Genomic DNA, 12412 nt, shown 5'->3' with positions numbered 1-12412 from the left:
TTCCTGGCCAGGTTTGGCAACTTCACTAGTCAAGAACTTTTGCATAAAATAGGCCAGACATTTTCATTTCACTGAAACCAGATACCAAAGAGAAAACAGTCGAACAATGGTGGACCGAGAAGGAAGAGGCGCGACCTCCACTCTCCCCACCTGGGCTTTGTCTTTCCCCGGAAAGGCGTTACTAGTCTTACGGATCTCGTTTCCAGCACGAAGTTAACTATCTCACCAGCACACCGCAGCCACCCCGCATTCTCCATCCACCCTCCAGGTCTTCTCACACTTTTATTCTCCCGCTCTCCTTGGACAAAGCCCCCAACAAACTCACGTTGAGAGAAAATTTGCCACCTCCTCCCACCCTCGTTTAAAGAAAAGAAGGAAATGTTAGAAGAAAAAGAGCAGCAGCATAAACCTTGGGGGTGGGGGTGACTCCGCCTCCCACAAGCGTTAGCGCACACTATTCCCTCTTCGTCGTGGTTCTGCATTGCTTCTGGCCACGTGGTTCTACCGAGAAACTCGGGCGTGAGGGCGCACAGCCAGGGCTCAAAACCCGGGAGAACTTCTTTGGGGATAGGGGGATTGTCTTCGGGGAGACCAAGAGCTCAGAAAGAGGTGGGAAGTGGGACCCAGATGGCAGGAAACATTTTGAGGAGGGAAAAGAGGGGAGAGACGGTTGGGAAATACAAAAATAGAAATAATTTGGGGGGACGCCCGCCAGGCTTTCGCGCTGACTCCTTCCCTCCAATTCGCGGCAGGTTCCTTTCAACCTCCTGCACCCCGGGGCGCCCCCTGGCGACAGCGGTAGCAGCGGGAAGCGCGCCGAAAGGGCAGGGGGTGCACAGGGGACTCCCGGGCACCCGCAGAGCTACAGGCACGGCCCCCTGGCGGCACGACGTAGTTATCTGGTGAGCGGCGCCTCGTCCCTCTGGTCTGGCGGGCTCACGGCGGTCTTGCTAAGCACTGCCGCAGAATAGGGTAAGAAGCCGCTCTCGGAGCGCGGCGCCCCGGCGCTGCAGCCGAAGTCCGAGCCCCCCGCGGCCCCAGCGCCGCCGCCGCCGCCGCCACCTCCACTTCGGGAGCCCAGGGCTGCGGCAGCTGCGGCTGCAGCAGCTGCAGCGGACTGACTGCTGTGGCAACTGAGGCATGAGCAGGGCGCAGAGCTGCCGCTGGGGGGCGCCCCGGCCGCAGCCGCCGAGGAGGCCGCAGCCGCTGCAGCTGCTGCAGCGGCAGCGGCAGAGGCAGCACTGTTAAGCCCCGCAGCGGCCGCGGGCGCCTGGTAGAGACCCGGGTGGCGGAAGCTGCACAGCAGCTCCGGCCGGGAGTAGGGATGAGAGAGGGCGCGGAAGGTGTCCAGTGGACGGATGGAAGTAGCAAAGGGCGACGAAGCTGCGGCCGCTGCACCAGAAGCTGCGGCCGCAGCTGCTGCCGCCGTGACGCCCACGTGTGGGTAGTAGTGCAGCGGCACGTGCGAGTGGAAAGGGTAGGGCAGGCTTCCGGTGGCGGCCGCATGCGTCATCATGTAGGTGTAGAAGCTGGGGTCGGCTGGGTGCGGCCACGACATGGCCAGACGCTGCCGCTTGTCCTTCATGCGCCGGTTCTGGAACCACACCTGCGGGGAGAGCCGCGCCGCGGCCCGAGTTAGGGAGCGCCCCATTTCCCCCGTCCCCGCCCCGGGCCTCCCGGCCCCTCCCGGCCCTTCGAATGGTCTGGCCTTCTCCTCTCACCCTGGGCTTAGCCCCAAGTGCCCTCTGCTCTCCCAGTTGGGACAGTGTGGACGGCAATGTGTAGATCACCGTAGGCACACCTTCCTCAGCGAAGAAGAGTTTTATCTCAAGTCAGCCTGCTGCGGCTCCTGGACTGTAGCTTTCTTAGTTCTTGCTGCATATTCTCGTCCCAACCCAACCTTTCCTCTCCCTCCCGCCACCCACCGGTGTCCAGCCTCGCTGAGCACCCGGACTCTCAATCCCAGGATTTGCACGGGGATTCCGAACAGCCTCTGAAGAGAGGCTGTGGCGCAGTTTTTCTGAGAGGTCGCGGTGCCAGGTCTTGAGCCCTCAGAGTTTCAAGGACCGGCCCCTGGGGGCACGGGTCCGATTAGGGTATTGAAGGGATGATTTTGTGGGAATCATTTGCCTTAAATGAGTGGCGAGAGCAATGTCCCCATAAACTGGGAAGGGGACTTTTCTACCCCTCCTAACACAGTGTCTAATAAAGACATTCGTCACAACCCTAAATTAAAGAAAGCCCTATCAAACTGGAGGAAGGCCTCCACATCCTTTTATCCCATGAAGTTTGCTCTTTTTCTAGAGGGTTGAATGCTCCATTAAGTGTTTACCAAGTCGCCCAACCTGTCGACTCTCTCAGCCAAACGTATAATAAAAATAATAATAATAATAATATAAATACACACACACAATTTCGTTGCGTTTTCTCCCCAGGAGGTTGACCTTTTCCCGAGAGGGAAAAAAAAAATGTTTAGGAAACTACGTTCTCAGCCCAATCGATTTTTAAAAGACTATCCTTTTCTCCATGTATTAACGATTTATGTGAAAAATAAATCTCTAAAATCAAATGAAGTTTCATTTCGGGTTCGTGCCAGAGGAACAAAGACCAGTTGGCTTTGTCGCATAGGGGAAAGTGGGACCAGGGCATGGGCGAGGAGGCAACTGGGGAGGCAGGCGTTGGGCAGAATCAAGCAGAAGCGAGGGCGGGTTTGAGCCATCGGCGCCGCCATTCTGGGGTCTTCCCAGGCCAGCCAGGCCGGTTAGCCGTCAGGATTCCGCATAGGAGGAAGAAATAAGCCAACTCCTTGGGTGACAACCCCCGCGGATTTCCAGGCCCTCGCTGAATCTAGCCACCCAGAAAGGAGAAAGAGGGAAAAGAAATCAACCCAGACGCCCCGGGGGAGACCAAAGCAGGCGCGCGTAGGAATCGATACCTTGATGGTGGTTTCGGGCAGGTTCAGCGCAGCGGCCAGCTCGCACCGGCGGGGCCGCGACACATAGTTCTCTCGGTAGAATTCTTTCTCCAGGCGCGCGATCTGCTCACGGGTGAACGCAGTTCGGTAACGCCGCACCTGATCTGCGCCAGAGCCAGAGCCGCCCAACGCCGCACCCCCGCCGCTGCCGCCGCCGCCGCCACCGCCTCCATGCAGGCTGCCGAGGCCCGAGCCCGACGCTGACGTCGTGGTTCCAGCCGCCGAGCCGCTCTCCGTGTACCCTGGCAAACAAACAGTCGACAGCACATGGGTTTCTGTGGGGGCCTAGAGCCCTGCAATAGGGGAAGTCGCGTCAGGAAGGAAAGTCGCTGCCGGAATTGATGGGGTCTGTCATGCTTACAAATTGCTGCCGTTAATGGAATCAATAAAGTTTGAGGAGCCCTTCATAACCAAATAATAGAAATGGAATTGGGGGATTTTTTTTTTTTTTTTTTTTTTTTTTTTTTTTTTTTTTAGTAATTAGAAATTTTCCAGAAAACTGGCAGAGAGAAAATGCCTACCTCGGGGCGCAGTTTGAGAAGCACTAGATTTTCGAATGGTCTGGAGACCCCAGGGTGGCTTTCTGTACAGCCTCTAGCCTTTCTTTGACAGTTTTTGTTTGTTTGTTTCAGATTTGGTTAAAAATATTTGAAGTTTCCAAAACAGCAGCTCAAACCAGAGCCTTTAGGGGGTGGAATCTACTTTTCAACTCTTTCTTCCCGGGGCCTAAGCGGTCGAGCAGAGGCGCCGGGAGAAACTCCCTGACTTACCCAGAAAATAACTCCCTCCACCCGGCCCTGAGAGCTCAGAGGTGGCGGGGTTCAGAGAAGCTGTTCAGGGTACCCTTCCCCGAGACTTCTGGGCCTCTCGCTAGGGGTCTGTCAGCTCGCTCTACCTCTTAGACCGGCACACAGAAATATTTTCTCGAACGCAGGAGCCAGGACGAGCGGGGCCTGGAGCTCCAGGCTCCGCAGGCCTGCGCCGCGTGATAGGGCTCAAGGAGTGGAACCGGTGGGCAGTCCCTAGCATGCGTCCTACACTCGCAAGTTCGGTACAGCTTGCTTGCGGAGGGTGGGAGAAGGGCAAAGCCTCGGGGAAGGACTAGTGAGGGCCGCGGAGAAGCAAGGAAGACCGGACTGTAGAGTCCGCGGGCTGAGCGTTTACCTTTGCCATTGTTTTCCTTGAGCGGCGCAGCGCCGAGGCCGCTGGGGGAACGAAGCGCCGAGCAGCCCACCTCCACGTCGCTGCTCATGTCGGCCTCGGCGGCCGCCTCTGAATAATGGCTCGGCTTCTTGCGGCTCTCGGTAGCGGAGGCGATTTCGGAGGAGACGGTGCTTTCGCTGCCCGGGTGCTGCAGGTTGAACAAAGTGTCTATTTCGAATTTGCCCTTGGCGGGGAGGTCTCCCAGAGCGCCATGTAGGGGGGCGGAAGGTAGGCGAGGACTGAGGCGAGCTGGGTGCTGCGAATTTTCCAGGGCCTCCAGCACAGCACTGCCAGCGGAGTCGGACAAATTGGAGAACCTCTTGCTGGCGGTAGGGCTGTGGAGCCCTCTCTCCATCAGAATCATCTCTTTTCTTATTCTTTCCATCATCTCAGCTTTCTAAAAAATGTCACAGTGGCCCGGCTGTCCCGTCCTAATGATGCTCTGCGTCTAGGGCTAATTCTCATTCAGCCCCAGCAAGCGCCTCTAAATATTATTATCTCTTTTGGAGGGAGGCGGAAAAATTGTGGGATGCCAGAGCGAGGGAATGACTGGTCAAAATGACCCATACATCCTTCCGAGCCCGAGATGTCATTCATCAAAAAGTAGCGCCCGCTCGTCATTAAGGTACGAATGACGCCGTTCGAATAATCATTTATTGTAACAGGTTTATAAGCAAATAAATACACGCTCCTGTCAGTGGGTAATGAAGGCGACTTCAGAGCAGACAAATAGATCCAGGTAGAAGATGAGAAGAGACAAGAAGTGAGGAAGAAGGCTCCGGTCCTTTGCCCGTTCGGAGCCAGTTCTGCTCGCCCGGGGGTTTGGCCTCGGGGGTGAAATTGACAGTCTGATTAATAGAGCGCGCCGCGGCACATTTCCCCCTTCATTTAGGGGCATCATTACGCTCTCAGTTTGCTGGGTTGCCCCTTAGGTCCTAATCATGCAGCGCCTTCCTCATTTTTCCATGGACACAGATATGTGTTAAATAATAGATAATGCTTTGATTTTTCCAGAGTAGATCCTCAGGAAGATTTTTTTAAAAACATTTACAAGCTGGGGGCGTAAGGGGGGTGGGGTGGGACAAGGGGGAGGATGCAGGAAGAGTTGCGTAAGGAGAAGACCTTGCGCGGCTCCTGACTGGATTACTTATCTTTCTGTTTTCAGAACCAAATATGTATTTTATTTAACAAATAGGAAGCTGAGTTCTCTGCCTAGCTACTTCTTCGTCTCAGCCTGGGTGTTCTCCTCCCACAGAAGGGGGGGAGAAGAAGGGAGGGAAGGAGGGGGAGGGGGAAAGGAGAGGAGAGAGAGAGAGAGAGAGAGAGAGAGAGAGAGAGAGAGATCTGTAGATTTGTAGAGTTTTGAAACCGCTTTCTTGCTACGTGGCCAGGGAAGTATGTTGGGCCCGCTGTTCCAAACCGAAATCATTAAATCCTCTCTGATTTTTCTAAGTTTGCCTGGTTTGTTCTGAACTCGAAGTCCCTAGTTTGGTTTTTATTTTGTTTTCTTTTTGTTTTTAACTTTTATATTTCTGCTGATGGATAGACTTCTCACCTACTCATTTTCCCTGGGGGAAGTGAACTACACTGGACGACTTGAAAGCAGAATTCGACAGCTAACTTTAAACATAGTCGCGATTTACAGTGCCATACGGGCCGCGCCGAATCCACTTTTTATGGTTACCAGTTTCCCCCTTCCCTCCTCAAATTTGATTATTTGTGCCCAAGTAAGTGGATTTCGAGGTTAAAGGGGGTGGGGGATAGAGGAGCGTCAGCCGCCTTCTGCCTCTGCCCTTCCTCCTTTTGCCCTTGATTCTGTCTTTCCTCCTTCCTCCCTTTCCACCCCAGTCCCTTCCTTACCTGTGGCCCCTCGTGTTCCCAGCGCTGAGTCCGGGCGATGAGAGTTCCCGACCAACCTTGCAGCTGCTCCTTGCGGCCTGAGGTTGGCGGCTGAGCCTTTTGGCGTTAACTTTGATAGTCATAATGACGCCGGTGGCAACCATTTTAACGAAGATCAATCTTCACTCAAGGCCGCTCCTCATCTCCTCCCGCGCTTGTGCCCCACCCTGCCCCGACCTCCGGATGCATTATGCCCGCCCGCCTGTGGTACCAGGGCGAAAACAGGGATAGGACACCGAGATCCAACTCCTGAGCTTCTGAAGCGACCAGGAGACCCTAGCAGTCTGGGCGCTGTGCGCGGGTCCTGCATCCCCGCCCCAGAGCCAACTCAGACCCCAACCTGGACCCCCTCCTTTCCTTCTTCTGACACACCCAACACATCGAGGTGCGTTGGGGCAAACCCAGGGTCTATTTGCCCATCTGTCTGTTGGCGCTTTCCTTTTAACCTTAGACCCACTGGGGGCGCGTCACGAATGAAAGGGGAGGCGAGGTGTGAAGTATATTTATATACATATATACACATATAGTCATTGCCAAAAGTTTCTCTACTGTTCCCCTTGGCGCCAACTTACTTCAACATCGCGAGCTTTGCTTGGAAAATCAATTCCACCTCTTTAAGGTAATAAACGGAAAGCTCAATAGGCATGCTGAGGCTGGGGGCAGAGAGACCGCTGGGCATTCGGCAACATTCCGAGGATTCTATCAGCCATCCACCTCCTCCTGTGCCCCTGTTACCACTCAACACCGAGCTCTCGCGTTCTCATCATGAAGACTTTGGGGCCATTAGCGCGTCAGGAGCCCAGCCCTGTGGACGCCCCCACCCGCTCCCCAACCCCAACAGTCAGATCCACGAGTTCTGGCAGGCGCTGTCCCCTTGATCTAGGAAGGGTGCCCCGCTACTCAGTCCCCGCTTGCTCTAGGGACTAAATGGGGCACTTTGGTTCAGGCTCCGGTCCGTGGGGGGCCAAGATCCTGGCGGCGGTGGGGGGAAGTGGAGGCATTGCCTGAGCGGAAATCCGCTGATGCCTTTATTGCTGTCGTTTGGCGCCCCCATCTGTTTTCCTCGCGGTTTAGGCGACTGTGAGAGGCTTTTCAAATACAGCAGCCTCTGGGGTCTGGGGTGCAGACAGGCACCGTTTCCTCTATCACCCAGCCAGCTCACGGTCTCCCACTTCCTCGCTTCCTCTGGGATCTGGCGTCTCTAGTTCCAAAGGCAGCGTCAAACCCGACCTCAGTCTATTGAAAAGGTACAAAACCATTTTTGGCGGCACCTTCATTCATTAGTGGTTTAGAAAACTATTTTGCACCTTTTAAATAACACTAAGTTTGTGTTTCTAACACGTTTATTCCAATAAGTATATTTGAGACCATGTCAGGGAAACTACTCACAGTAAAAGACACCTACCATTTTTCACTACTGCATTTAGCAGACAATGTTTCCTGGAGCGCAGTGAATATTCCATTTCAGTATTTAGTGACCCTTAATTTACTTATTCTCCATACCCACTAGTTGTAGTAATATTGGCTAATTTACATAAAGTCCTTATATGTAATTGAAGGTGCTTCTTACCTGTATTATTATCTCTTCTAAATCTCACAGCAACTCTGAAATTAATTACATTTCCCTCTTAGACACATAAGTTTAGCGACTTGTTCGTGATTTAAATTTATCTCCAACAATATAAAAGCCTTAAGATAGTTCTAAATTTTGAATAGCTTTTGTTTTGTTTTATTTTTCTCATATTTCGCCTGTCTTATTTAAATTCAGGCCTACTTCAAAAAAATTGTAAGGGTAGAGAGAACAGCACAGTACTGTTGATGTTTATGGATGAAATTTCACACCTCTTCCAGAATCTATAGGCTAAGGCTGGGACCAGGATTGTCAAATGTTCCAAGTTTTTAGATGCAGCCTCTGGTTCCTTCAAGCTCTCCTACCCGCTACCAAGGTACAGGGCCCACTCAGTACAAGAATCCAACTCAGGAGGCATAGCTTGGCAGTGATTTTTAAGATGGGGGTGAAATGGAGTGCGGGAAAAATTTTCTCCATACAGTTTAAAAAGCACTTTTTGCTTGAAAGAATGAAGCCTAATTTTTTGTTTGTTTGTTTTGTTAGGTCTCCAGACTAAATATTTGCAGCGGGTCCTCTGGGGTGAAGTGGTAAATAAACATTTTTTGGTTTGAGACTTAAGGTAATAAAAATCGATTTCAGCTGCCAGAGGGGAGTGGAGCGGGTAAAGCCAGAGCTGCAGAAGAGCCTCGCGGCGGTTTACTAGCCAAGGGTTTCGGGTAGCTGCGGCCACCATCCAGTGAAAACGCATGCTTTCTTGAGAGCTGGGCCCAGAGTGTGGTGGGACAGCGGAACAACCACAGTCTGGGGGGAGCTCATGGCACGTTTTCTTTAGGCTAAGCGCAATCCCCCACGGCTGGAGGTTTCGATTTTTAAGGATGGACTGAGGGGTTGAAGAACCAGGCCTGACTTGGTACTAACTACTTCATGCTCCATCCCTGAGCAGGCAAACCTTTGGTTCTCTGTCTCATCTGGGTCAGTTTAGTTGCTTCTGTCTCCCCCTTCCCTTGAAATCCCGCGACACACCTGGGACAGTTATGGGTGAGGGGTTGGGTGGGTACTTTTTTCCCTGGACACTGGGGCTACACAGACCCACCGCCTGCCCCAAGCTCCTCTGTCCTCAGAAGCGACGGCAGAACTTGCAGGGACATCTAGCGCCAGGAGTGGGGAATTGCGCGCCGCCAGTCAAGGAAGCGGATTCTGACCACTCCGCCTGCCTCGGGACTCCACCTTCACGCTTAGGCACTTTCCCAGCCTTCATCACTGCCTTGCTGGTGATCACGACGTGGATTCCCCGTGAAGACCGTGAGTTCTGCGAAATGAAGATAGGTAGATAGACTTATTTTCTTTTGCCTCAAGCGATTGCATAATGAGCATTTATTGGGGTTAAACTAACAGTAGTTTTGCTAGGAAAGTGTATTCTTATAGGTCAACTCCACACCTTGAGAGAGCTCTGACAAAACAGTAAATTGCTGCCCCAATTTTTATTTTATTTATCAAAAGTGAGAGGGGCAACAAGTCACCAGGTCCTCAAGCTATGGCCCCACCCTCCTGTTCCCCCTCCCCACCATCCCCAACCCTGTGAGATTAGTGCTTCTCTGTCAAGGAAGATCCTCTCTGTTTAATTCCCTCCAAAGCTGGAGGAGTTTTCTCAGTCCCAAAGGAGGGCTGCTGCCCTATGAAAGGCGAACCAGGTTTCACCAAATGCTGCTTTGTGTTTGGAGTGGGTCTTTGTTGTTGTTACAAACGATTTTCATTTAATAAAGTCTAGTTTTGTTGTTAAACCTAAACAGATTACATCTTAGACATGCCAACTACCCAAATGCAGGATTCCACTTTGTGCCTATTGCTAGAGCCCCTTTTTCTGCATCCTAGGTTGTGTTTTGGTTTTGATTTTTTTTTTTTTTTTTTTTGGTTGTTGTTTCTTTGAAATTTCCACCCTGAGAGACACTGGGTATGGCTGGAGAGGGGGGTTAGCTCCAGAGTTGGCAGGACACAAACATGGTTGAGAGCACTGTCCAGCCAGTTCCACTGGACTTAAGACTTTATTTGGAATTAAGTCTCTTTGTACAAACTCTGACTTCTTACAGGTTGGTTAATTAGGAGGGTGTCCTGCACTTCCTGGTTGTGGCCATCAAGGTAAATGCTTTCAAAGGAATCCCCAGGATCCCACTTTGATAGGACCCTGTCATCCTGGTCTTAATAGCCACTGATTATGTGGTTAATTGAGTTCATTGCTGTTTTGGCAAGCACAGCAACTTTAACAAAGGTTCCTTGAGTTCAATCTGCAACACAGAAAAAAAATCTAAATCTAAATTACATTAGATGTTTACCCATTTCAACCCAGGACAGGAGCATAATTTGAAAGATCATCTACAAGGAAGAAAAGCAATGCTTTACTTCCATAACAGCATCCATGACCAAAAAAAAAAAGGTGTTTGTGGAGAGAGGAGGAAGAGGAGCAAGTGTTGAGAGAATAAAGTGGTACTTTGGGCAACAAAGAAAGTTATGAGTTTTTCACCCAAATCAGGAAATGCATCAAAATATTTCATGAAAGAATTTGGAGCCATTTCTCATTGCAAAAGTCTTTCCTTTAACAAAACCTATTTCCGTAATTAAAACCTCAACATGATACACAAGGATGGAGGGAGGGAGAGAGAGAGTTATGTAGGGCTCAGTCCGTGCTTCAGGACAACCAAAGAAAATGATTCCCATTACGTTTAAATCCAAAATCAGTTCAAATACAGGATATATAAGCTAAATGAAATGTTTCTGCAAATTCAACTATGAGCATCATTACTTTAGTAACATAACAGTCACGACTTTACCTAGTACTCAGCCATGGCCCTACGATCCAATAGCAGTAGTTGCCCTGGGGTTCTGGAACTTAAGAGGCCCACATAGGGCTGATTCAGAGCCTCTTCCCTAGGTTGAACCCCCTCCTACTGGACTGAGCCTTTAATAACTTTTCTGAAGGCTTGCATCAGAATAGTAAGAGACAAATCTTATTATTCAAAATCTCCCTCTCTGCCCTTTGGGATGGACAGAGAAATCCCAAGCCTTGCAAAGGATCCAAAGGGCATTTGGAAGCAGGGCCCGATTGAGAAGTCTCAGCTTAAGCATTAATTCAAATTTTCCTTCTAGAAAAATTAATGCACCACATGGAAATTTAAATCTAAAGCAATGGTCGCCTGCAAGCAGAAACTTGATGGATTCTTCCTTCCTATTTGATTTGACTTTTTAAAATTTTTTTACAATTGGTTGTTTAAATATATTTATCAGAAAGAAAATGGTACTGAAATCCAAGAGCATAAAACTACCAAAATGTTTAGTTTTAAGAAACTAAAATTCTTTAGTTCCAGTTATGCTTTAGACATATTTAAATAAATCTGGGGTTGTGTTTTGTTTCTTAGGTCAGAGAAAATTTGAAAGTATCTCAATGTTTTCCTGCTCTGAGAAAAAGAACAAGTAACAAAAAGTGTCTCAGGTGGCCTGTGGTTAGTGATATGGTACTAAAATGGTCGAGTAAATCCCTAGCTAGTCCCTTCCAAAAAGTCCACAACTCTGTCACCTGTTTTAGTCAGCCTTTTAAAAATGCAATCCAGATTTCATTGCTAACTTTTGCCTTTTTTCCCAAGTAGTCAAAATTGTTCTCATCAGCAAAATTCTATTACCTACAATTCTGCAAAGTTCAGGCTGCCCCTGTCTTGAATTTGATCATGAACATGTCTAGGACTTCAAAAAGGTCAAACTAATTCTCTTGCTTTTCTTTTCCAGCACCTCTCTCATAACTTTCCCCTTTATTTGAGCCTTTTATGGTTACTGTGTTTTGCATGTCAACACTCTCAACACCAGCAGCCCACCCTGCAATGCCAAGCCAGGCCCAGAAGAGTCTTGCTGGCTTTTTTTCTTCATGTTATTCAGGACCTGTCTTTGGTCTGGGAGCAATGGGACTGGGTGGCCAGTTGGCCTCACCAATCACAGATTTAGGGGAGTTATTTTCTTGGAGATAGGCTGGCCTGGAGAGTTGATGCCACAAAAACAAATTGGCTCACTCTGAGGGCTTCCACACCCACCCTAGCACCATTGGTCGTTCTTAACTAATACTGCTCCTAAGACAGAGCTTGGAGGACACAGGACCCATACTGGATATTAATTGCTAAGATCAGGGGGATAATGGACTGGCGCTCTAAGGCAGAGAGGAATGGCAGGGGGGATAAAGAGGAATCAGGGACAGTAATTCCTAACACTCTGGCAACAGTATCCCAGAGGTGGGTCTAAGCCCCACCAGAGCTATTGGAAGCCTACCTCATCCCATAGAAATCAGACCTAGATGCTCTGGGTTGCTCCCATTACAAGTTTTCCCTTAACTTGTGAAAAGTGCCCTCTTAACTTGCCCCTCTTAGTTCTATGCAGTTGATAACTTGAAAAAGGAAGCGAAACAAAGGTTCTTGGGAAAGTGAAGTTTTCAATTAATTGGCGTGAGTAAGGGCGGAGGTGGGTGGTGGCTGCAAAATGCAAGAGGCCCGTAGGCTTGTGGGCGAGGCGCAGAAGCTTCGCGACAGGCGGCAGAGTGACTTTCTTCTCCTGCGGCTCTTCCAGGGTGTTTCTGCCAGTCTGGAAAGGCCGTGCCAGAACTGGGAAACCCAGCTCGGGAGGAGATTCCCGGCCGGCCTGAATGTAAAAATGTGGAACAGGCATCCATGAACTTTTTCGCTGGGGCAGATTGCAAGGCTTGCCGCACCGAGGTGAGGTGGGTCTTTCCTCTG

The 12412-nt window shown here is 50.3% G+C and overlaps 1 protein-coding gene across 1 annotated transcript; it reads right to left on the bottom strand.

Annotated features, from left to right (window-relative positions):
• Positions 1 to 895: 895 nt before the first annotated feature.
• Positions 896 to 4565, bottom strand: Evx2 (even-skipped homeobox 2). The gene is made up of 3 exons (XM_027946006.2): positions 4139 to 4565; positions 2936 to 3216; positions 896 to 1606 (listed from the first exon to the last, which is right to left on the bottom strand). The coding sequence occupies exons 1-3, from the start codon at positions 4563 to 4565 to the stop codon at positions 896 to 898; spliced, it is 1419 nt and encodes a 472-aa protein (XP_027801807.2).
• Between the last annotated feature and the right edge of the window lie 7847 nt (positions 4566 to 12412).

Source organism: Marmota flaviventris, chromosome 11 (genome assembly GCF_047511675.1).
Source record: "Marmota flaviventris isolate mMarFla1 chromosome 11, mMarFla1.hap1, whole genome shotgun sequence".
NCBI classification, from domain to species: Eukaryota; Metazoa; Chordata; class Mammalia; order Rodentia; family Sciuridae; genus Marmota; species Marmota flaviventris.
This window is presented reverse-complemented; position numbering and strand designations above follow the sequence as displayed.